At 41.9% G+C, this 25,270-nt stretch overlaps 3 protein-coding genes across 5 annotated transcripts in view; 1 reads left to right on the forward strand and 2 right to left on the reverse strand.

Annotated features, from left to right (window-relative positions):
• Nucleotides 1-3,534, reverse strand: part of csrp2 (cysteine and glycine-rich protein 2) — an 8,020-nt gene extending 4,486 nt beyond the window's left edge. Inside the window, exons 1-2 of the mRNA XM_058077148.1 lie at nt 3,514-3,534; nt 1,694-1,816 (exon numbers count right to left, since the gene is read on the reverse strand). Coding sequence (XP_057933131.1) covers nt 1,694-1,805 — 112 coding nt within the window. The 5' untranslated portion in view covers nt 1,806-1,816; nt 3,514-3,534. The remainder of the gene's footprint in view (nt 1-1,693; nt 1,817-3,513) is intronic.
• LOC131132011 (fish-egg lectin-like) lies at nt 198-23,882 on the forward strand. The gene is made up of 6 exons (XM_058077146.1): nt 198-365; nt 22,453-22,599; nt 22,664-22,900; nt 23,122-23,342; nt 23,404-23,528; nt 23,592-23,882. Exons 2-6 carry the CDS (start codon nt 22,545-22,547, stop codon nt 23,731-23,733), a joined length of 780 nt encoding a protein of 259 aa, XP_057933129.1. The 5' UTR covers nt 198-365; nt 22,453-22,544; the 3' UTR covers nt 23,734-23,882.
• On the reverse strand, nt 4,496-10,400 carry e2f7 (E2F transcription factor 7). 3 transcript variants are annotated; one of them, XM_058077144.1, is made up of 13 exons: nt 10,178-10,400; nt 9,632-9,729; nt 9,191-9,460; nt 8,953-9,109; nt 8,623-8,865; nt 8,150-8,305; nt 7,931-8,074; nt 7,680-7,853; nt 7,516-7,600; nt 6,943-7,249; nt 6,188-6,287; nt 5,715-6,088; nt 4,496-5,636 (listed from the first exon to the last, which is right to left on the reverse strand). In XM_058077144.1, exons 2-13 carry the CDS (start codon nt 9,716-9,718, stop codon nt 5,481-5,483), a joined length of 2,253 nt encoding a protein of 750 aa, XP_057933127.1. In that variant the 5' UTR covers nt 9,719-9,729; nt 10,178-10,400; the 3' UTR covers nt 4,496-5,480. The 3 variants fall into 3 exon arrangements, with proteins under 3 accessions (XP_057933127.1, XP_057933126.1, XP_057933125.1); XM_058077143.1 differs by having other exon boundaries at nt 7,680-7,850; nt 8,953-9,460; XM_058077142.1 differs by having other exon boundaries at nt 8,953-9,460.
• Nucleotides 23,883-25,270: the final 1,388 nt, after the last annotated feature.

A 25,270-nucleotide genomic window follows, 5' to 3' on the forward strand; every position in this document is an offset into this window, starting at 1 on the left:
ACACACACGTGGACGTTATTTGTGTCAGAAACAGAAGCTATTTATTTTTGAGCTCTCTCTGGCTTTTATTTTGGTATATCCACTTCCTGTTATTGACCTTGTTCTGATTAGCTACCGCTCTCAGGTGTTCCTCGTTAGCAATCAGCAGGCTTCTTAAGCACAGCTGTGCTACTGGGACCACACCATTAGTTAGTATGGGATTCTTGGAGGTGATTTGACCAGTGAGGTGACGCCTTTCTGTACTTCTTTGCTTTACTTGTTTACGTGTTTTTACATTTTGATGCGTGAACCGTGACGCTCTTGACCACATGGGCTGCCATGTCTTTGCATCCTGGGGCGGCGCTACAATAAATAAAGGAGTTTAAGTAAGTGATTTACTATTTGTATACTTTTCTTAGTAACAGTTCTTCACATCTTGTACTTGATAATCAGGAATAATAACATGACATGCGTGAGGTGATGTTATTTGCATTGCACACTCATTACAATACCACATATGAATGTCTTAATTGTAAATGAATCTGATTAATTTTACAGATTAACACTTGTATAACAACCAAGAATGTTTAAAAAGTGAGGGTGTACTCTGGTTGGATTTCTCTGCTGTTTTACTGCAATTTCTGTGGACGATTTCCAGTCTTATTCAGTGCTGTTGTGATTATTTTGATGTAAAACAACCATTTAGTTGCGTTGTTGTGGGATAGTTGTTTGATAAACTTTGATAAGTTTACATAGCTAAGTTTGTCCAAGTGAAAGTTAAGCTTGAGGACTGATACTAAGCTGATTACTCTGATCTTTCTTTTGCTATGTAACATGTTTATATCACCCTAGAACACAATATTCTATGTGTATAACGAGAAACTCCTCCAAAACGAGCGCTACTGGAAGGGATGTCTTTTGGAAAATGTCTGGTAGTGAATGCGTTAATAAACATTTTGCATAATAACTTGTGTTCAGGCTGGATGAGTGGTTAGCACAAAGGCCTCACAGCTAGGAGACCCAAGTTCCATTCCACCCTCGGCCATCTATGTGTGGCATTCTCCCCGTGCATGCGTGGGTTTTCTCCAGGTACTCCGGTTTCCTCCCACATTCCAAAAACATGCTAGGTTAATTGGCCACTCCAAATTGTCCATAGGTATGAATGTGAGTGTGAATGGTTGTTTGTCTATATGTGCCCTGTGATTGGCTGGCGACCAGTCCAGGGTGTACCCCGCCTCTCGGCTGAAGATAGCTGGGATAGGCTCCAGCACCCCTGCGACCTTGTGAGGATAAGCGGTAGAAAATAAATGAATGAACTTGTGTTCACCTTTTGATCTCACTCCTGTGAAATGGAAAAGCTGGAGCAACGCCAGTAGGTCAAAAAGGCAAAGATCCAAGGACAAAGTTGAAATACTCATGTCCACTTAGTGACAAGCCTGTCTTTGTAAGAAATCCTCTTCGGCGATGACGACTTGAACTTCGCAGACTGGTACAGGCTTTATGCGAGTGTCTGTGTGAGATCTGCATGTTTGCTGACATTTCACAAAGTGCTGAGAAGCCCTGGTACGAGTCGGCGCTCTCCCCTCGCCGTGATCTCACTGGGCGAGCAGTGTGGGGGGGAAACACACAAACGATGCACAAACATATCGGCTGGCCTCAGAGCTCCTTTTGTTTTGGCCTCATGGGGCGAGATCATTACCTCATGGGTACTTACTGCAGAGAAAACAGCATTTGTGGAAACTCTTGCCGTCACACTGCACCTCCTCGGCGTGGTACACGGTCCCGCGGCACGCCGTGCACTTGTTTCCTCCGCCCCAGTTTGGCATTGTGGGTATTCCTAAGAAAAAGAAGTGCTGGTTACGACAACATTTTGATCATGATTCCTCTACTTATCATAGTTTTTTTTAGTATTAGTAGTATTTTTTTATAGTATATAATTATTTTTAGCATAATTATGCTCCGTTTTGAGGTGGAATATTAGGAAAGTAGTTGGGTCAGGTGATTTTTTCCCATTTTTGTGAAGCTGTAAACATGCCACGGGCATGAATATATACTTTTTTTACAATATTTTTCACTACAAATTTCTGTGTATTTTGGTACAAACTAAGTACGACAGCAGTTGACAAAATCAACTTTAATGATTTGGAGTGCATGAGAAAATGTCATGGAAATTGACCGCTGCTGAAGAGTTCATTGTATCCAACAGCACTGACATTTTAAAGCGCACGCAGAGATCGCTGATACTGCGAACGCAGCGACTGCCATCATCAGAAAATCAGAAAACTACATCCAGAGGTTGCCTACAGCCACAGCTGGCAACATAATTTGAGCCTGCACACACTGGTGACCCCAGCCTTTTGTAGACCATGCACCCTGGCCAATTGAATCGAGGTGGTAATGGATCGTGTCTTGAAGCCGTTGAGGCGGCACTGCTCGGCTGCAACCAGCAGAGGCAATGTTGAGTTAGACTCATCCAAGTTTCATGACATCGGTTCATTGTTTTGACAATGTAAGAAATGTTGATGCATTTTTAGCTTCATTAGGGAGACTGAAGGTTAAGAACTGAACCAGCTGCTATGTCTGCAAAAGATAGAACTATTATGTCTTGCCTAACTCTATAGGGTCTATAACTGCTCAGTTATGGTGTTATTTAAACCAACGCTTTCTCCACTTTACTGGTTGGAAACGAAAACCAAATCCCAACAACCTGGGGCTGCAGGACAGGGCAGACTAATACCCTGAGGAATGTCTTGGGGCTTTCGTGGTCTGGCCACCCGCCACCATTTATGGGGCGCAACCACAAGGCGTAAAAAAAAAAAAAGAAAGTGTTGCATCACAGTTCAGATGGCTTCTTGATGTCTTCACATGTTCGTCCGGCTGTAATTGCAGACTATTGATGATAAATGGTGTCCATGCATCACATCTGGACCACAATGACAGGATAGTAAAACTTAAATAAAGGCTGACGTGTGATGACTATTTACTCATTTGCTGCCAGGAATGTGTCGTAAAAGTTGATGTTTGTGATAAGACACAGTAGAAAAAAGAAAACGCACCACTGCCCATACATTTAGTATGTGCATTGTGAGAAACCTGCATTCAATGCAGCCAAACACTTTTTTTAAAGGGTAAAGTTATACATAGCAGACGTTTTACACATATAAAGTAGTAAAGTTGACAGATTTGATATAATGCAGTATTAACTAATAATTCTGAGTTTTGTAGCCGTATCACTAGCCAAATAATATATTAATTACTTCGGCATTTGTGCATGTAAGCTAATTGTAAGGCAGTTGACGAAAGACGACCTAACTGATCTTTGTCAACGAAACATCAATTGGAATTATATTAACAGATTTATGGCAGTAGTGAAAAGACACTTTAACGCAGGTTTATAAACGTTAACCAGGTTGCTATTCCATTGACAAAGTTCAGCCACGTACCTGAGACGAAGCGAACGTTCGAGAATGAAATGTAGAAATACACCAGAGCGACATTCAACGTCAACACGTTATGCTCCTGTCATGAAATTACCTTTTTTATAGATGTTTCTAAAAAGCGGTCAGGTCCAGATGTTAGAAAATGGCAAAGTTCCAAGAGATTGCGTTGCGTCGACTGTGCCTCGCTGCAATGACGCTGTGACGCCACGGAGTGCTCATTTTTACCGACGTCGAGCTGGGTGGGGCGTCAGAGCCATGAAGGCAACAGTGCTTCGTTGATTTGCTGGGAGATATTTATTAAGCTTGCAGTCAACTATGAGAGAAAAAGTTGGAATTTCCCTTTTAATCCGATGTTCGAATTATGTGTAGGATAAAGTAAATGTAAGCATTTTGAAAATAATGGCCGGTAATAGCAGTTTGGCATTTTGAAACGTTTTAGCTCTTTTTGTTAGCCAAACCATGAGCTTTACTGACCCCTGTTGGACAGGAGGTACCACCACTTAAATGGTTTCTCAAACTGTGGTAATGTACATGGGCTCTCTCATGGTCTGCGGGAACACCATATATTTAAAATATAAATATGTATTGTAGCCATATAGAGGGCATACCAATAAATTAGAATATAATTAGTTACATTTGGTTTCACTTTAGGGCGGCACGGCAGTCGAGTGGTTAGCGCGCAGACCTCACAGCTAGGAGACCAGTGTTCAATTCCACCCTCGGCCATCTCTGTGTGGAGTTTGCATGTTCTCCCCGTGCATGCGTGGGTTTTCTCCGGGTACTCCGGTTTCCTCCCACATTCCAAAAACATGCTAGGTTAATTGGCCACTCCGAATTGTCCATAGGTATGAATGTGAGTGTGAATGGTTGTTTGTCTATATGTGCCCTGTGATTGGCTGGCGACCAGTCCAGGGTGTACCCCGCCTCTCGCCCGAAGACATAGGGATAGGCTCCAGCACCCCCCGCAACCCTCGTGAGGATAAGCGGTAGAAAATGAATGATCTCACTTTAGTTCCTAATTTTGATGATTGCAGCTTAAAACGTATAAAAAGACATGACCCAAGTAAAGAGGAATACTTATTTTATTAAAGTTGGTGACAGTCAATGGTAACAAATTAATCTGGACCACAATTACAGTCAGATGGTAAATATTTTTTATACAAGAGCTGGACACATATCTAGCAGTGCAATAAACCTCATAAAAACAGTACGATGAGAATTTAACAAACTGTAAAATATGACAGCATTGAACAACACTGACGCCATGTCAAAAAAATAATGAACGCATATTAGTTGGTTATCTGTGCACACTTTGGTGTGGCATAGTTCTCCTGAATGGTTCAATGTGAGTTCATCAGCACACAGCACCGTTATTTTGGCAAAGAGGAGGTACGTTACCACAACAACTCCCTAAATAACCTGAAGAAAATTAACATTAAAGGCACTTATTCCACAAATGCACCAGCTGAGTTCAGTGGATTTTTTTTTTTTTTAAACAGTACTTTAATTTCTCGCCAATATAAAATCGCAAGAATTCAAGTACCTGAATGCATCATCGCACCATAATACATTACGGTTATTGATGTAGAACACGCAGAGGCTGTAAACAGGTTTAAGTGAGCTTCACAGTTAATGTTTAAAATAAAATCAGCCAATGAAACATAACTATTACAATAGCTTGCTAATGTGGCCCAATGAAGACAACCGCCACAAAATCATACACTTAGTGCTTCCATTACAGTCATTGTAATTAATATATATTATCTAAAACATATAAATAGGGATGATTTAAGCATATGATGGGGATTAGGTAGGTAGATGTCAATTCAGGAGAGGGACTTAAGGCTTGTAGTGGCAAACTCTGACCACAGGATGACACCGTTTTACTAGGAGGAGCATGGCTTCCCTGTTTTTAATTTTGAGGCCATTTTTAAAAGGTCAATAAGGCATCTTGGCCTGCTAAATAAATTTTTGCATGCTAAGATGTCCTTCTTTTGGGAAAACAAACCCTCACTAACTTTTAATGGTACAACCTGATTGCTCAATGTTAGCATCTGATGGCTAACAGGTGGATGGGTGGCTGATGTCAAGTCTCCGCTGTGCTGAGCCCCGCTTTCGGGCTGCAGGTGTTGCGCTGGTGCCATCCATTACTGTGCCAGGGGTCTGGAAGAAAGCTTTTGAGGGAGGTGCTGGGATTTCCTTTGGAGTGTGTGGAGTCTGTTGACAATTTTACATTAGATGATATAAAGATCATATTTCAAGTACTGGATTTAAAGTGTCTGGTTAAGTCCTTACCAGTGGTAGCGGTGTAGTCGCACAGGCAGCTTGCCGATGTCCCGGTGGAGAATACGGGAACGACACTCCCGAGCAGCCCTTCCTGCTTTGCTCTGGCGTAGAAGGCGGAGAAACGGGCGACACCTGGCCCACATCTGGTGCCGCCGCTACGTTGTAGGGCGCCGCCGCCATCATAAGGTGGGCGGACAGGTTGAAACTCACTTTGGGGTCGGCACCTTGCTGCGGTCGCCCGCCGGCCAGTAGAGGGTACTGGGAGAAGGCGGATGAAGGCACCAGGATGTAGGGCAGCGCCATGGGAGAGATGGTGCCAGGGCGGAGCGGGAGATGGGCTGGTGGCTGGCCAGAGGGGAGGAGGAGGTTGAGGCTTTTCAGACCTAGAGGATGTGGAAAAAGGAGTTAAATTCCATTTCACTGTCTAAATTTGGAAATGATCCACCATAAGTGATTGCATGATTTTTATGAGAAGGCTTTACCTGCATTGTTTGGTATGTAGAGGTAGTGTGATGGCTGGCTGGTGCTGGTGATGCTCTCATCTGATGCTGATGTGCACACGCTGCTTTGACCTTCTGCTTTCTGGTGGAAACAAACAAACCAAATTTAAATCCTTCACCCGTATCCGGGCAGCAGAAACAAAGTTCAGTACCATTTACACCAGTTGGCAGCAAGTCTGTAATATATTTATGATTCAAATTATTACTCTTGACCACATGGTCATTTATTAACTAGTATACAGTGGACTCCCGCCAGTTTGCAGATTTCCTTGCAGTAATTGGATTCACGAGCTACTGCTATCAAAGCTACCTCAGAGGTTTGCCTACAGCCACAGCTGTCAAAGCCAATGACTTTGACCTTGTGCTAATGATTGCTTTTGTGTGCTTTTGTAGACCATGAACACGCAAACTATAAGCAAATTGGTGGATCACTGATCGTCATTTTGTATAATATCACAAAAACATTGTATTACAGTAATCCCTCATTTATCACGTATAAATGGTTACGAACCCGACAGTGAAGTAGGATTCAATATTAATAAGCAGAGTATTTTCATAGTTGGAGCATAGAAAACCTGTTTAGCACTTGCAATAGTTACCATTATTAGAGCCCTCTGGACATGAAATAACACCCCTATAGTCACCTTTACACTCTATATTATAGATGTAATTGGAGAAAAGTAAACCATTTAAGACAAGTCGTGTGTTTCAATAAATGTCCTGGTGTGATGCCTCACCTCATCTCTTTGCTCTAGCCCCGATGGGCTTCTCTTCACTGCCACCACCTCCTCTTCCGTGACTATATCCCTTCTTCTTTTCCGCCCTTGCTCACATTCCAAGCTGGGCAAGCTCTGAGCCTCTGCTGGCCCCTCTGCAGTGCTCCTGTTGGGCGGGTTGTACAGCATGACCACAGAGGGCTGGGACAGACTGGGGAGGTAGGCCAGGCATTGAGGTGACGAGGAGAGGGTGACTAGCTGCTCCGGGTGCACGGTGGGCACCATCAGGGTGGTCTGAGGGGAGGACTGAGGCAATGTGCTGCTGTTTCTGCAAGTGGGATATTATTCTATTATTGAAACAATTATTTGTGTAATTTTATAAAATCTATGTCTTTATTTAATCACAACTATTAATACCAACAACCACCCTTTTTTATTTATGCATAACTGCCAAAGTCTCTGTACACAAACCATTAAAAATAAACCATCAATAAAATTAACTCATTGATGATCCAATTGTTGCATTAGCATGCATCACCTATGTATGTTTTATATGTAGTTATTTGACACAATCATTGTGTATGTACAACTCACCCTTTGGGGTTTCCAAACTGAAACCTGCAGACAGCCTCGTTGGTGTCCGTCTTTTTGGAATAATCCACCGGCTGATGAGCAATTCCTAACGCACGAGGAGTAGAAGATTGTCATGAAAAGTGCGCTCCATCGTGTGTATGTAACCGCTAAAGAACATCTCTCACCTGTTCTTTCCCACCTGCCTGGGCTGCTGGGCGCTGAGCTGGCCTGCCGCTGGGTGACCACAGATGTCGGGGTGATGCTGAAGGAGGAGTGGCGTACTAGCTTGGCTTTTTTGAGGTCCTGGCCCGCTATTGACTTGCAGGCTTTGAGTGGCGCAACGCTCATGGCAGTCTCTGCTGCAAAACAATGACATATCAGTATCTTAAAAGGTGTTTTATGTCGGCTTGTATTTTAATGAGTCTGGTATACGCACCAGAATTTCTTGATTTCTTAAATTTGACAGGTCCAAGCCACCTGAAAGCTGGCTTCCTGCCTCGCTCCTCTCGAACATGCATCTTCTTTATGAGACCCAGGCTGGTCAACACGTTGGCAATGTCGTAAAGTCGCCTCACCTTGGCTAAATGATGAAGGATGTTGGCTTTTATGAAACAGAAACAACGTGCCATTAGATGTTTGCATGCTCTGTCCTTACTTTTGTACTTGCTGTGACTGGAGGAGTCCTGACTCTCCTCGATGAGAACTTTGGCCGCCACTTCCAGAGTGACAGTTTGGGTCTTAGACACCAGGAACAACATGACGAATTTTTGGCTCATGATGCGCAGAGATTTGTCTTTCCTGTTGCCGGCAGCTGCAAACAAGCCAGACACGTCAAAGAATACAACATTGGTTCTAGTGCTGATTTGTGGTACAATTTTCTTGTTGGTGTAGTTTTTTTTTAATTAACTCCACAAAATTGTTGTTGATACCTTTTTGAGGGAACATGAGTTGGTCATGGTCAGCGCCCAGCATCTTTAGTTATCTACCTCTACATGCGCATTAAAATGTTGGCTGTCAATAAATGACAATATTCCCACTTTCTCAAGCTCTCCAAATCATTACTAAAATACATTGTCCTGTTAATGCTCTGTCCTCCTATAGTACTAGCATAATAGCAGTATTATTTACCGTGGCTGTTGTCGTCCTCCCCGCCGTCGCTCTCATGATTCGGCCCCGCCTCCCTGCCAGCCACAGTGGCGTTCTCCATGTGAAGGTGGTAGCCCTGCTGGCGTCCCCGTTGCTGCAAATCTTCCAGCGTGGCCTCCAGCCTCAGGCGCCCGTACCAGGTGTAGCTGTTCTTCTCCATTCGTCCTACGATCATGAGGGACTCCAGCACGTTGACAATATCGTAGATGCGCCGCCGCTCCATTCCTGAAAACAGAAAATGCGATCATCGTTCTGAAAAAGACAACGTGCCACCACAACCCCATATCCAAGTCCAGTGAGATGTTCACTCACCCAGACTGGTGGCCACCTCGTCCAATGAGATGGAGATAGGTTTGTCTGAGGGTGGATAATCTGGGTAGAGGGCCAGGAACTTCTGGCACAGCAGACCCAAACTCTTCTGCTTCCTGCTCGGCTTCTTATCTGCATCCTCATCTACTGCTGCTTCAAACTGTAAAACAAAAAACAAACTAATGACACATTCCAGGCTCTGCTGCAGGCTCGTGTTGAGTTGGTAAACAGAACCCCATACCTGGCCACCATGTGCACTTTCCGATTCATTCTCAATGGGTCTAAAGAGTACTTTTTTCTCCTTCATCTCACGATTTCTCATGTCAGGACTGGCTGCGCTGATGAGCATCTTCAGGTTGGCCGTGGGGGTCCAAGGCTCGGCCGTGACAGTGTGTTTGATGGGGGTGACGTGATCCAGGTCAGGGGTGTCACCTCTCCTCTTCAAAACGGGGGTGCAGGACTCGGCACACTTCATCGGCGTGCCTCTCCTCCTCACTGTGCATATATTTTCCTGCAAAGGAGACGTTTTATGACAGGATGCATTGCTTTGTGTGGGAGCACTTTCCAAATATCTGGTCTGGTCCTGTTGGTCCAGGACTATGTTGACACTTGACCAAACAAACCCCAACATACTTTAATTCACTTGGTATCAAACCTGTCATACTGGACCTGGCACTCTTACCTTTTGTTCCCTTCGAGCCCCATCCCCCTCAGGGGAACTTTTCCTCGGACTTGTGAGGTCCTTAAGTGCAAGACATTGGACTTCCATCTTGGGGAAATCTGCAGAATCGGAATAACCAACATTTAAAGGTGGGGGCATTGTGCATTTGTGTGGAGACGTTAGAAAAACGAACCATGAAAGACTTGCATAAGAGGTCAGTTGAAATTTGGCGCAAAGCGCATCGATCAGCTAGCTATAGCCACAAGCAAGCTGCTAAATGTTCTTACAGCAATTCCCACTGTAATCAAGTGTGTTAAATCAACGATATGTAGCTGGCACGGCGTGAATCGGGAGCTTTAATGAGATTAATGCAGGACTCGGAAGACGTATGATAGATTAGCTCTTAGTAGCCAGCGCATTCCTCGCTAGTAATGGGGAAGCTAGCTGGACATACAATAGCTTCATGAGTGACTGGCATATCGGGCGATAATCATTATTATTGGAGAGTTGGGCAACAATGGCAAAGGGAAGTAAGAAAAAGAGGTGATAAGTAACTGAAACCCTCACCTTTTCGCTGTTTTTGTGTCACCGTCAACCAAAGTGTCTCGCTGCGACTCGATCCAGTTGAAGACGATCGTCAAACTATCATAGTAGCTAATTTTCCCTCTTTTAAAGTAAGTTAGGAGTCATTCCCCCAGCTACCTGCACCGCTGGTGGAATTTCAACACTGCCAGTGCCCAGGGGAGACTCCAGCATCACCCGCTCAAGCTTGGTTTCTGGCGCTCTCAGGCACCGGGCTCGCTTCAGCCAATCGGCGCCACGCTTGGTGTAACATCATACTCCACCAGCCAATCAGAGTGACCGTAGTTGGCGGCCGCTCGTCGATTTGGACCAATGGGCGCTAAACTTCGACCACGCCTCTCTTGAGAGTTGCGTTGGCGGGGCAACCGGCTGGCTGTGTTCAAAGCTTGTGAAAAGTGTGCTGACTCACTCCACTTCCCTTGGGCAGCTAAAACGTCGACCAGCTAAACAACTTTAATTATTGGTAACAACAATCGCATGAATGACGAGTTATGTATAAAGTTGTGAATGTATCTTTTTTTATATCGTTGCGCTTGTCTTCAGATTCCCTGCAAGCGGAGCAAAAAGTTGTATAATAGACGATCTCTGCCCTCGCTTACAGATAAGGGGCCTTGCTGTCTCCCGCTGTGATATTATCAGCGTCAGGCGACAAAGACCCTCGCCTAGAAACGTGCTATTAATACTCTTTTTGCTTAAGCATCGGGGCTTTAGAATCAATTATCTCTGCGGCTGAAACAGACAGTTGGGAGGAGGAGGTGGGTTGTTGCTGGGGTGTTCCAGTGGCGCTAAAAGTGCCGGGGTTGCAGCGCGAAAATTTGGTGGGAGAAAAGAGAAGGTCCCGCCCTGTATGCAAACTTGCGCAACAACCTCCAATACACATCTGCCGCCCAAAGCGCTTTGAATCCGTGGTACTGCAGAGGGATGCATATACAGTACTCTTCTATTATGTCATCACAGGAACTTACTCTTTATGTCCGTCTATCACCGGGAAAGCATCATTATTTCTGGTCAAAATAATTTCGGCCCAAACCACGGGCTAACTTCATTAAAAAGTGGTTCTTAAGTCACAAAGTTGTGAACAGCAAACGTCCAAGGGAAGACAGGATTCATCATCATAAACACTCACTTTTACACTGTTTGGGCCTAAACTAATCCCATTAAAAAGCCAAACTTCTAAAATGACCTGTTGAATAAGGAGTGAAGTGGTGTTTTGCTTCACTTAATCACCATAAATAATTGACATGCTATTAAGTCATTTTTCCCGGTAGTTGATCCTGGAAAGTCAATCAAATGACTTACTGTTAGGTCTGTATACAAACACCAAGCAGGGTTGATAAGTTCAGGCATGTTCTTTGGGCACTTTAGAGTAACATTTTGTTGAAATTGTCACTAAATTAGCTTCTACAAGTCACCCCAAAGTTAATGTTTGATGGGTGATATTGATGACTTTTCAATCCACTTGCATCTTTGCCCCATGACGCCACCTTAGTAATTGCCTTATCGTATTTCTATAACACTTTCCTTTCAAAGTGTTATGATTTGGGTAGATTTCTGGTGCGACTTTCTACATGGCAGAAGCTCTGTTTGTCAATTTTGGGGTGGAGTTGATTTGCTTGATTGTGAAGAGCTTGATTGTGTGATTTGTGTGCCAGCCAGGCAGGTTGCAACTTGTCATGGTCACAGGTTGTCAAGGAGTACACCCAAGCCGCTTGGGGCCCAACAACCACAAATAACACCTTTGAACTGTCCCTTTACACCAACAGTGGGCCCGCCAAGCATCTGAACTCGTTCAATCCCAGACAAAGCTGTCCCTCTCTTTTGAGAGATTTTTTTCTTACCAATATATATTGTATATGCTTCATAAATCAGCCATATAACGTGGGTACATTTCAGCAAAAAGAAGATGCATTTCAAGCCTAACTTTTTTTTACTTTGACACAAATGTAGCCAAAATATACACACAACAAACACAAAAAGCAGTTGTTCTACATGAAAATAACAAATATGACACCATGAACTAGTCACAATGTTCACATTTGCAACTGGTGTGTGTGTCAATGCATTAAAATTTCCCCTTTTCATGATGTGTAATCTATTCAACAATAAATGAGTTTGTGCCTTTTCACTTCCTGGTTGCAGTGCAGCATCAATTGCTATGGGAAAGTTGCCTGTAGAGTTCTTATAAAAATGCACTTCTGCAGCCTTGTGGCAGATTTTCCGGCTTAAAACTGCACCAAATGTAATCTCTTCTATGGTACACTTGTGTCATCACCTCTTGTTGCATCCTGTGCAAAAAAAATTAAAAGATGTATAAATGCATCTTTGGCAGCAAAGGAATTCATCTGGCCCACCAGGCTTTTTAAAAAAAAAATGTAAGCCTTTTAACATGGAAGCTGTATCCGGCAGCATGACTTGCAGTTCTATTGTGGCAGGCTTGAGTTGTACAGGAAATGGTCAGATGCAATCTGTAGCTTGTACAAAAAGGCACATCAACATCAACACACACGGCGCACAACACAAGCTACCTACCGCATGCAAATACTTTCACAAAATACCCATGCCACAATTACACTCAGTCCTGCCACAAGGCATGCTGGGTAGTTTGTGGTACTTTCTCTTGTTTGTCGCATTTTTGCTTGATTGCAAAATATGTTGAGAAAGTCGTCAAGGAAGTAGTCGTTTCCATTTTCATATAGCTCGTTGTTGTTGGGCCACCCAGCATGCCTTGTGGGCATTTGTAAACGGTTTCATTTGTGTTACGTTACATGTTTATTACAAATGCAGTGGTAGCAGTTGATACATATCATGCATTAACTTGCTCTGGGTGTGTTTTCATTTTGCTGCACCGTGACTAAGTATGCCGTTCCCTTTAACGACCATACATACTGTTTGGGTTGGGTGAATGAATATCTTCTGATTCCTTTGTTTATGTAAAAAAAAAATGAACTGCACTGTACGATATGTACTGGAAGTATGAAAAGGATAAAGGATACCTGTGACTTTAGGGAGTGCAAAGCTTTGCTTTTGGGACAATTTGTGACCGTTTTGCTTTGCTCAACTGTGTTTCAATGCCATTTTCCAATATACTTGGGACATTTGTCACATTCAAAGTTTCCCTCTTTCTGTTTTGTTTGCGTTTCCCCAAATATGAAAATAATTCCACTTGGCTCCCCTACTCAAGTGAATCTGATTGACCTTTTTTCCGGCAATATCTCGTCTTCACAGCACTCCATCACATGCACTATCTCCTCTAATCCCAATCTATTCCTCATAATCTGACAGAAGATCAATGGTCTTTAGTAGCCTGTGATGATGTTTAATGCCTCGCCATTTTGCACGGTTGATATCATCGACTCCAAACCTCATTGGAGGGAGGAGAGTCTAGCATTCTACCTCCATCAAGGAAGACTATGCAGTGTCTGTTTTGCAAACACAATTGCACAAAATCTATGTGGACCAGACTTAACCAAATGTTCATGAAAAACATGGAATTGTTTGGCTTCACTGGAAGTCTACGGCCAACTGAGTATCGTGGAATTCTCTCTGCCATATTCTCTCAATTCTCTTTGCCATAATACAGTAGAAGTTAAACATTGTACAATAAAACTAAAATAAAATGTTAAAAATGTGCTATTCGTTGGCAAGCTTCTCTTGTCATTTTCATACTTTCATCCAATACATACATTTTCATCCAATCCCTCGTTTATCACGATTTATTGCTTCCAGACCTGACAGTGATGAGTGAATTTCCATGAAGTATTCCTTATTTATTCATGGAATATTTTCATAGTTGGAACATAGAGCCTTCTACACTTGAAATAACACCCATTTAGTCACGTATACACTCATATCACCTAGGCAATTTAAGACGTAAATAATACTTATGCTTTTGTGTTACTATAAATATTTTCCCGACAGAACCTAAAGGGGGCGGGCGGGAAGTTCAGAGTTGAGTTTCAGCTTTGCATGCTAACCTACACAAAAGTATTTTTATTTTTAATATTATTGATTTCTGTTTTTTGTATCAACTCCCGATGACAGTGTACATGCCCTGCAAAAGCAAACCAAACATTACTTAAATATAATGCTTTATTTTAAAACTGCATGTGAACTGTGAATACTATTTTATAAAACTACTATTAATTCATCTTGTTGTTGTAGATCATTTCTTTTAGAACCTCACCATTTATAGCATTATCATTGCTAATGGCCTTTTTGAGGCAAATTCACCTCAAGATTCAGAGGTTAAAGCCAAATGTAAATTTATAGTAACTGTACTATACTTTAAAACCACTAGAGGGCAATCTTAATCTCTAAAGTGCATCTTAACTCCAATTCTATGAATTCTACTTATATTAAGGAGCCGTGGTCATATGCAAGATCCCTGATCATCTTAAAGAAACAGTATTCCCCCCCCCCCATTATGATTTAATATTTACATGAATTTATTGATTATTTGCCCAGATTTACTTGGTGCTGACAATTTCCTCCTGCACGGAGCAACCGAATACAACGTAAACCTTTTATCATTGCCACTGCGTGACCTGTGTGTTACTGCACGGGGGTGAGAATGAGATTTATTTATTCCGGAGAGCACCGAGATAAGCTCACGGCTGGGAAACAGCTTATTAAGTGATAATAGCAGCTCTCAAGAGAAGAAATAGATTTGGGAGCCTGTTCCTGTTTGTCTTCTTACTGCATTCTAAAGTACATCAACATAGTCGACAACAGTGCTTTGCTGTTCTCCGGAGGCCAATATACAGTATAAAATTCTAAAAGAACACAAATCAGTGGCTATAAAGTGTTACTTCAGTACATACATAATACATATCTAAACTGCATTGGGTGAATATTAATTATAAATATATTATTGCAGCCATATACTGTAATAATATTGGTCTTACAGCGAGGTAAATGGCATTATTGCCTTTATAAAAGGCCACTTAATAGTCGGTGAAAAAATGACCACAAACAAATGGGAAGGAATAGCTTCAATTTCAGCTGGTATGGATTGACTATATCGGTTTACAACGAGGACACGTGCATACATCTTCATCAGTTCATAACTACTTCATAAATCAAGGTCGGGCATTCACTCTTACTTCCTGGTACGGTTACCACCACAGAAAAATAGAACTAAAGCCAACATCTAGTATGAAGAGGCCACACACTGTTGTGTGTAAATGTCTGTACTTGTCATGATGGATGGCCTCTGACATCAGAGCAGTTCAATTCATGGCTCAGGGGTGATGCATCTAAAGGATATACACCAAAATGTGCTGATCCCCGAGGCCCCGTGGAGCCTCCGGCCGAGTAGGCACCGCCGTCAGTCTGTCCCCATATTCAGGAGCATCCTCTGGGGCTTAGAAGTGTTACACGCGACCTTCACCATCATTCACATGTGACTGGTTCTTCTTTATTTTTAAATGGCTTGCCATTAGACCAGGGGTGTCAAACTCAATTTACCTAGGAGCCACTGGAGCTAGGGTCTGGGTGAGGCTCGGTCGCATCAGGTTTAAAAAAAAAAAACACATTTATTAAAAACAGAAAAAAATTAAAATAAAAAAACTGTCTTCACTGCTTTTGCACTGCTTTTTCACTTTTTTACATTCCACTATTCTCAAATATCTCATTTTTTTTATTTACTACACAAAATAAGATGAAGAAATAAATAAATCAAAATAAAGAAAAACACCCACTCAGTAATAAATAAATAAAATAATAATAAAACGGCAAATAAGAAAAACTTAAGAAACCACATATAGTTGGTGGGTAGAGAAATAATTTTTTTTCTTATTTAACCTTTAACATGAACATTAATGAAACTTAACCATTTTACCCAATTAGCAAGTTAGCATCGTTACATCTGGGAGCAGCTTCGTAAATCGCATCAATTGAGTCCGGTGTGCCCACCGGCCGCACTGACATTAAACTTTCATATCAAGGTGGGGGCCTCAAACTAGCTTGAGACTAAGTTTGAGACCCCTGCCTTAGACATGTAATGGAGAGGCATCATGAAAGCCTCTGTAAAGTGATAATGCCACCCAGTGGCTTTTTATAGGTATTGCTGAAATAGTAAGTGTTGGCAGGCAGCATCATGTTCAGTTTTTGTGTGGTAATGGAATAAAACGATAATTGGAGGGAGGCTGTTATATATGTTATAGCTTTAATAATGAGGTGGGTAGGGCAAGAGAAAAAGGAATGTTAAAACACCGCTCTTTGACGACATGGTAAATCACAAACCGTCACATTGCACCAATGTTGTAATAGCTGCAACAGCTGGCAACTACCGGCTACACAGCTACAACTACAACTACACAGCCAGCATTAAAACCTTTTAAAGCGCATGCAGAGTTAGATAAAGCTGTCGGATTGCTTCAAATGCAGCTGCTTCTATTATGCGCAGCTAATTTTGGGGGGGGAAATACATCAAGTACTGTGTATTGCACAATACAGCAGCAACAGAACCAAGGAGCTGCCCAACCAGCATTAATACAGCTGATGTTTCACACCGCCATAGATTAAAGTGACTATTCATGGTACTTGTAATGCCCAGAAATGTCCATAGTAGAGGCTACAAATGGCCATTTCTCTAATGGGTGTGGCTAGAATACTACTAGATCAGGGGTGCTCATTAAGTCGATCGCGATCTACCGGTCGATCGCGGAGGTGGTACTGGTCGATCGCTGGTTGATCGCGGCGTGACATTAAAAAAATATCATCCTCGCATCAATGCCGTCACTTGATTGATATACAGGGCAGCCATTCAGATGACAACTGAATGTTGCCCTTCGGGCGACCAATCAAATCAAACAACGTCTCTAAGTGCAGCAGAACTTACGATGTCAGCCTATCATCCATCCCCGTTACTTGATTGACATACAGGACAACCAGTCAGATGACAACTGAATTTTGACCTTTAGGTCACCGCTCATGCGTAAACAGCGATGCAAAGTGCTAAGCTAGTCGGCGAATTGCGTCAGATTTCAAGCCCTCGCTAAAGTTTATGGTCACTAAAATGAGTGAAGGAGCTGGACCAAGTAAAAAGGCAAAAAACATATCACTTCCATACGGAATGGGAGGTGGACTTTTTTTTCACAATGTCTTTTTCGAAGTGCGTTTGCCTCATATGCCATTCTACCATCGCAGTACCAAAGAAGGGAAATGTGGAGTAATGTGGAGGTAATTACAAAAAATGTTAATAGTTAATTATGTGTGTTTTGCAATATTGGCTCATTTGGTTATGTAAGGTACATCAACATACATTGTACGTACAAATAATCCTCAATACATTTGAAAATAAATAGATGTTTTGCATTTTTGTAGTGGGTAGATCATTTTGACTCTGTCATTTTAAAAGTAGCTCGCATGCTGAAAAAGTGTGAGCACCCCTCACTAGATGATACTAGATGATACTTTTTGGGTAAATAATCCAGCTGCATAATAAAGCTGTTTAGATATGATGTGTGCTTCATCACCCCGTATCGTCCCCTCATCTGCAGCCTGATGTGATGTGATGTGATTTCACCAAACAATATCAGAAGAAAACAATTTGGTGCAATTTGGAGCCCAGCCAGCCAGCTGCTCTTAGACCTTTTGCGTGTGATGAATCGGTAATGGCGAAGAGCTTGGAAGCCTGCAGGAGGCTGAGTGAGGCTGGGTGAGTTCAGCTTGACGTGGCAGCCAAATGGATCATCAGTCCGGGGCTCCATTTCTCAACTCATTTGATCAACAGGGGCTCCATGCTGAATCCCAAACACCAGCTATTTGCTGCCGCCAGCCTTTAGCCTTCGTTTGATGATTTTTAAATACGTTGTACATGACTCCATATTGCCAGCTGAACTTCAGTTCATTTCGGGACCAGATTTACAATCTTGATTGTTTTGTTTTGTTTACACTTGAACGCATTTTGCCTCTGCATTGTCCTGCAAACACCCAAGTCCAGTACTGTTTACATATAGTGAACAACATAGTACCAGAGACGGGTATTGTTCCCACAATGTGAACACTGCTTCTCCAATCCGTGGTACCGCTTTGCCCTAGCTTCATTCATTTCTCACATCTGCAGAAAGAACATGCTGAAATAGCAAGAAGGAGGCATAAACTAGGAAAAAAGGAAGCACAGACAGTGTGGGTAAGGGAATTACTGACCAGAAGACATTGTTTTGGGCAGTATGAGCAGTTATTCACCAAACTTCATAAGGAAGATCCAAGCTAAAGAAATGATTTGCTATAAAGAGGTGTTGGCAAAGCTATGGGAATGAGACGCGTTTTGATACGCACCGCCCTCATTGTTTGCACACAGATTGCGGTGCCCTCATCACTGTTATACACAAACAGAAACTACTGGATCAACCAACACAATAAGAACTTGTTTAGTGTCGATTGAAGAAGCCATGTGTCAACTCTGTCAATCATAAATCTTCAGCATGAAGTTGGATTAGAGCAATCAAACCTGCAGGGACTTACTTTTTCAAACCACTGTATATGCTATATCATGCAATCATTTTGGGTTCTTTGCAAACCTTTAGAAAACAAGCTTATCTGATTCATCTAGGTTGTGCCCTTGTGGTTGCATCTTCAGCTACATGGCTCTGCTGACTCCTCACTTCTAGTTAGCGCTCAGGAGGAGCAATCTTGCCATATGTAGGCCACTCCGGTGCGTCTCATTAGGCGAAACAGAACGCATTAGGCATGTCTTATGAAACGCCCTGACCTTTTTCGACCCCCCTCGAGTCTAAACCACAGTGTGGAACAAGGTCAGAAGAAACCACAAGAGTCACACGCGATGGCGAACAGAGAATGGACTTATCTATGCATGCTTAAATAAGTTAGAAAAAGCTTAAAGCACACTTGGCGTGATGGATGGCCTCCGACATCAGAGACTGAATACAGTCATCAGTCATAGCTAGCGGGTGAAGAACTATGGAGCATGTCCCTCAGGCGTTGTGGAGCTGCACATTACATATGCACCTTTGTCGTCCTCACTCCCTCGAGACCTCCCTGAGCTTAAAAAGTGTCTAAGGAGTTTGAGACCTTGAACTTATCAGCCTTGTTGGTCTGTCAGGGAGGCCAGATCAAGGATAAAGGACTTGGCGATTGAGACACATTAAATAATAATCAAAAAAACAACAAGTTCGATTTTTCCCTCTCCTCATAGGAAATAACGGAAATAGAAATAGTGTGTTCCAGGGTTGAACTGTCACTATTACGAAACTTATGTGCTAACAATTTGTATATTAACATATAACACAACAACTTCAGTTTATAAAATGCTAAGGCTGATGGACAAGAACTATGAGGTACAGTACATCATACCTAGCAGTCAAGCTGTTGGGCCCGATGAGACAAGGTCAAATGCTAACAGTTGGCATGTTGACATATAGAAACATATGATCATGTCTTAAAAAAAGCCAGACAGACTAATATGAATTTGCAATTTGACATGCCCTGTCGTCAACAAATTGGTAAAATGCTTACAGTCGGTATGCTAACATACGTATACTAGCAATACAGCAACTTCAGTACTTCAAGCACTAAGAGTGGATCATAAGGTTTATGAGTCAAATGCTATTTAATAAACCTGTTTTGCTGGATAAAATACTAAAATAGCAACTTAAAAAAGCATGCTAAGGAAGATTAAGGAACTTCAAATGAGTAGGTAAATTACAAATATGCAACAGTTGGTACGTATACTAACATGGGGAGGTGGCAACTGTTTAAAAATGCCCATTATGATTGTATATTTAATCTATTAGTATATAGTAGTATTTCAAATGTCCAATTAAACTAGCATGCTAACAGCCAGTAAGATAGCAACTTAAAGCTGTAAGGATTACACGTGTACATCATGGCCTGCCTAATTAGACTGAAATAAGATGCTAACATGCTAACAGTGGGAATGGCAAGGTAACAACCAATGAACACACCAAAGAAGACCAATACGTAACAAACAATCAATTCAATAGCCTAATAGAACCGGATAAAAAGTTAACATGCTAACAGTCCGTGAGCTAGTATATAACAAGATAGCAACTTAAAGTTGGAATGATGGCATACTGCAAAATAGCCACCAAGGACAGAAAGCAAAAGGTAACATGTACAAAAGGCCTAATGAAGCTGGAGAAAAATGGAGAAAAAAACAGTTGGCGTGCTAACATAACATGGCATTTTGAGTGGAGCTGCGACAATTAATCAAAGTTTAATCAATCTACCCAATTAATCAAACTATTTTGGCCCATATGGTTTTGACATTATCATCCTGTAGTAACGTTATCATCCTGTAGAACCTTGGTTATCATAGCATAGTGTTCCTTAAATTAAAATTTTATATGTAGAATGCTAACATTCATCAAGGTTTAATCGATTTACCCAATTAATCAAACTAATTTGGCCCATATCTCTTTGACATTATAATCCTGTAGTAACTTGATATCATCCTGTTGTGTTCTTCAATTCAAATGTGATATGTAGAATGCTAACATGAATCAAGTTTTAATCGATTTACCCAATTAATCAAAGTAATTTGGCCGTATCGCTTTGACATTATAATCCTGTAGTAACTTGATATCATCCTGTAGTGTTCCTTCAATTCAAGTGTGATATGTAGAATGCTAACATGAATCAAGTTTTAATCGATTTACCCAATTAATCAAAGTAATTTGGCCATATCGCTTTGACATTGTCATCCGGTAGTAACATAAGATGCCGTCATGAGTGGAGCTGCAACAATTAATCAAAGTTTTACCCAATTAATTGAACTATTTTGGTAATCGATTGATTGGGTAAAATATTGGCATACAGTATCTATTTTCCAAAAATCTTTAGCTTTTCAAAGTTTTTAAAACAAGTCAAACCAGCAGAGAGCCTTCTTGTGCATAGAGTGCATATGTCAGTTATTTAAATGTTTTTGATTCTTCATGTTGTGCCAAGTGAGGTGAAGATGTGGGAGGAAGTGGAATATTGCATGATGAGACAGTATAAATTAGTAGCAAAGCTAGAAATAGCCTCTTATGAAAACTAGTAATACTGCCACCCTTCCCCATGTAGACTTGCATGGTTCAGCCATACAAGAGCGATGCACTTGCGCAATTCCCAAATTTTCACCCTGAAACAGCCTGGAAGTGTCTGTTTTTGCATGTAGCTGTTATGCATTTATGTAAAAGGGGGTTTGAATCAGCCTACAGTTTCATTGGTTTCACTTATTTGTTGTTTTAGCTCGTAAATCACTTCACCTGGACACCAGTGTTTGCAAACCAAACACTGGTGAGATTGATGGTCGCAGCTCCAAAGGTTCACAACATCCAAAGTACAATGACCACTGTTGTCAGTTCATGACTCCAGCTCATACAAACAAACACACACAATAGCCTCATTCATTTGTGTTTATTGAAGCTTTTGGTAAGATCACACTTGGGTTTTATTTGGTGACATGCGTCACGAAAGGTCAACTAGTCAAACTGCCTATCCAAGGTGTGGAAAGATGTGATTGTGTTCACAATCATTTGGATATAATAATATCACATTTTGTTATGTGATTTTAGGAACGTGTAACAAACAATCATTCATTCATTTTCTACCGCTTATTCTCATGACGGTCGTGGGCATGCTGGAGCCTATCCAAGCTGTCACTGGGCGAGGGGCGAGGTACACCCTGGACTAGTCGCCAGCCAATCACAGGGCACACATAGACAAACAACCATTCACACTCTCATTCATACCTATGGACAATTTGGAGTCACCAATTAACCTAGCATGTTAGGGTGGAATCAAACTCAGGTCTCCTAGCTGTGTGGCCTGAACGCTAACCACCATGCAGCAAACAATCACAACGTTACAAATACCTCGCTGTTGGTTGTAGTCCCGTTCTAAAACTCTGAAACAGTTTTGTGTGTGATCTCTTCATTATTGCAGTTGATTCCAAAAAAATGGATGGATGGATGGATGGTGACCACTGTAGGGTGTACCCCTCCCGAGTTAGATTTCGAGTTTGTGTAAGCATACTTGGCCAGTAAAGCTGATTCTGATTTACTTCAGATGAATACATGTATTGAATCTTAACTTTTTATTTGATTCTGATCCATCCAATATGGTCTACTGTCTCATGGCTAGATTTTCTCCATCCATTCCATTTTCTACCATTTTGACATAACCTGTCCAACCGGGTACAGTAAAAATATAAAAATGGCCTACTGACCTCTTTGAACTTGAAAATCCGGTTTTGTTTGGTAATTTATCACTTTTTTCTAATCCATTTCTAGAGTATTTAAGGCGGGCAAACCAGGCATGATTCAGGACGGCAGTTCCGAAGATAGCGGCTCCCAACCAAAAACGACCATCCCGCTAAGACACCATGAAAGCTGTCATAGCCTTTCTGCTTGTGCTTTGTCACCTGGGTGCCACTGGAGGTAAAAATGCATGCTTACGTTGGCTCTTAAAACATTTCCATTAACCTCTGCTTCCTTGCTACAGCTTGGAGCTGCCAGGAAGCACCAAGACTGTATTACACCCGCCAGATTGAGGCTAGCCAGGGCAAAGTGCTGGCGAGGACCAGCTCCAATCGAGTGTACTTCTTGAGTGGAAAATCTTGGTACAGACTGGGCTCGGTGTCCCTCAAGGATGTCTCTGTTGGACCTGCCGGAATCTGGGGTGTTGATTCCAGCAATAGGGTGCACAAATTCATAGCGGGCGAGTTTCTTCCATCGACAGGTAGTATTGTGTCTCTTGATTAAGATGATCATGATACTTCAATTACAGTGTTGCCGTTGATAAACAAAGCTACATAAGGTTGCCTACAGCCGCAGTTGTTAATACAGCCCTACTTAGAAACTCCTGCAGTTATTTGCCATTGTAGAAGCAAGCATCCACCACTCTAGTTGATTGACTATAGGTGTTATCGATATGCACTGATTCCTTTTCTACATGGTCAGGAGCATTGCTACAACAGGTAGATGCCGGAGGTAACGGTCAGGTGGTCGGGCTGACACCCACCAACTATACCCACTGCCTGAGGAGCACCTACGCCGCACCCTACAAGGGAGTGGGCTCGCTCAGCTGGAGCTCCATGGGACGGGTGATGAAGGACTACAGTTGCGGCCCTCGCTTTGGATGCTGGGGGGTGGACCAGAGTAACCGCGTCTATGTCTCCCAGGTGAGATGATACGCACCGAAGTATGTAAATATGGTTTACCTCTAAATGTGGTTTGTGACAGGTGTCACCAACCACTTGTGGTAGCAGTAGTTGGACACTGGTAACAGGATTTACCATGAGCATGATTGATGTGAGCACGGATGGAAGTGTTTTTGGAGTGACCACCAACGGCCTGGTCTACCAAAGGTAAGCTGCACTGCTCTCCAAACCCTTGTTAGTGACAATTTACGTATTTTTTTCCATTGGCAGGACGGGCATCAGCAGCCATCGCCCGCAAGGCACAAGCTGGGTCTCTGTGCCAATGTGCATGGCTGTCTCTTCCCTGAGCTATGACCTGGGCCAACTTTGGGTCTTGACTAATTCTGGTTTGCTCCTGCAGTGCTCCCACTAATATCGGCTATGAAAAGCGTGCAACCATTTTGAGAAAAGCTCTTTTGATTTTGATGAACCATTATAAAGTCAACTATTCTGTTTTGATCAACTGTTGTGCAAAAGCATATACACGCATCTAAATTCAAATAAACAATTTGTCTAATCACATGTTTTATTTCGTCATTTCGTCACCTCCACAAAAAACAGAACATGCATGGGAAAAAGTATGTCCGAGATTGGACATTTCAATTTTGGAGAAGAAAACATGATCACCGCTGGTATAACCGTACTTCTGCACAAAATAATAATAATAAAAAAAATAATATTTCACATATGTGTCTGCATTTAGCACAAATGGAGAAGGACATGACATTGCTTTGTATGTATGCAAAGTTAATAAGCTGAAAAGAACTTGTCAACTGCGTGCACAAAAGTTAACACTTGAATTAAACAAGGCCACACAATTAGATATTTCACTTGTATGCATTAAGCACAGACTGAAAATGTAACTTAACTGCATGAATTAAAGAGTTTACCAGTGCTCGCCTTCCAAAAAAGACAATTTTCAAAAATAAAAAGACTACATCCCAGGCTAGATCAACATTTTCATTGAGATCTGCACCAAAGACTATTTTAGTAGGAAAAAAAGGGCAGTCATCAAACTTCCTGCTTGGCTGGCTAAAAGACAAAGACTTCTGTGATTGGCTGGAGAAGACCGCAGTTGCCAGGCAATCATTCAAGTTTCCAATAACAAGATTTAATGAAATCACACACACATACAAGTTAAATATGCTAATTACCGACATGCACTTTCAGCACCCATTACCACCACTGAATTAAACCCATCAACTTGAGTGTGAAGAGAGGAAAAAGTAAAGGGATCTTTTTTTATCTTAAAGGTTCCCTCCAGTAGTTTCATTTTGTCAAGGAAACAAGACTTGAGCATGTGTGAGTGTGTGAGTGCGCTCAGGTGTAGATTGGGCAAAATCCAATCTCGTTGAAAGCCACATATCCACAGCTTTGTGGAGATCAAGGCGGTTGCCATGGAGATGGCATCCACTCAAAGAAAAATGACTGAAATGCAATTTTGTATCATACATTGATATGGGAACAAAACTGTGTGTCAACAGGGATCCCGATGGCCCTTTTTAATGTTGAAAAAAAAAAAAAATCATACACAAATAATTGCAACAGTTAATAATATATAACTATAATAATATATAGTTTATAAAATGCATATGCAAATGGAGCATTGTTGGAGTTTTTGTTGTGCTTTTTGGACACCTTTTCCAGACAACTTTAGAATATGTATTTTTTAAATCTGTTTTTATATCTTTCAAACACAGAAAAGAGAGACATATGTATAGTGATTGGTGGGCAAAATCCGCTCAAAAGGTGCAGTTTTCTTTGAATAAAGTGTTTCAGATAGGCAAATACGCCATAAAACTTACCACTTCCACACGGAACAAGAGTAGAACCCCCCCCGTGGCATGTCGGCTTGGCTCTTCTGGCTCAGTAGTCTCCATGCAGTGAAAGGTAATGTAACCTAACATCAT

Source organism: Doryrhamphus excisus, chromosome 7 (genome assembly GCF_030265055.1).
Source record: "Doryrhamphus excisus isolate RoL2022-K1 chromosome 7, RoL_Dexc_1.0, whole genome shotgun sequence".
Lineage (NCBI taxonomy): Eukaryota > Metazoa > Chordata > Actinopteri > Syngnathiformes > Syngnathidae > Doryrhamphus > Doryrhamphus excisus.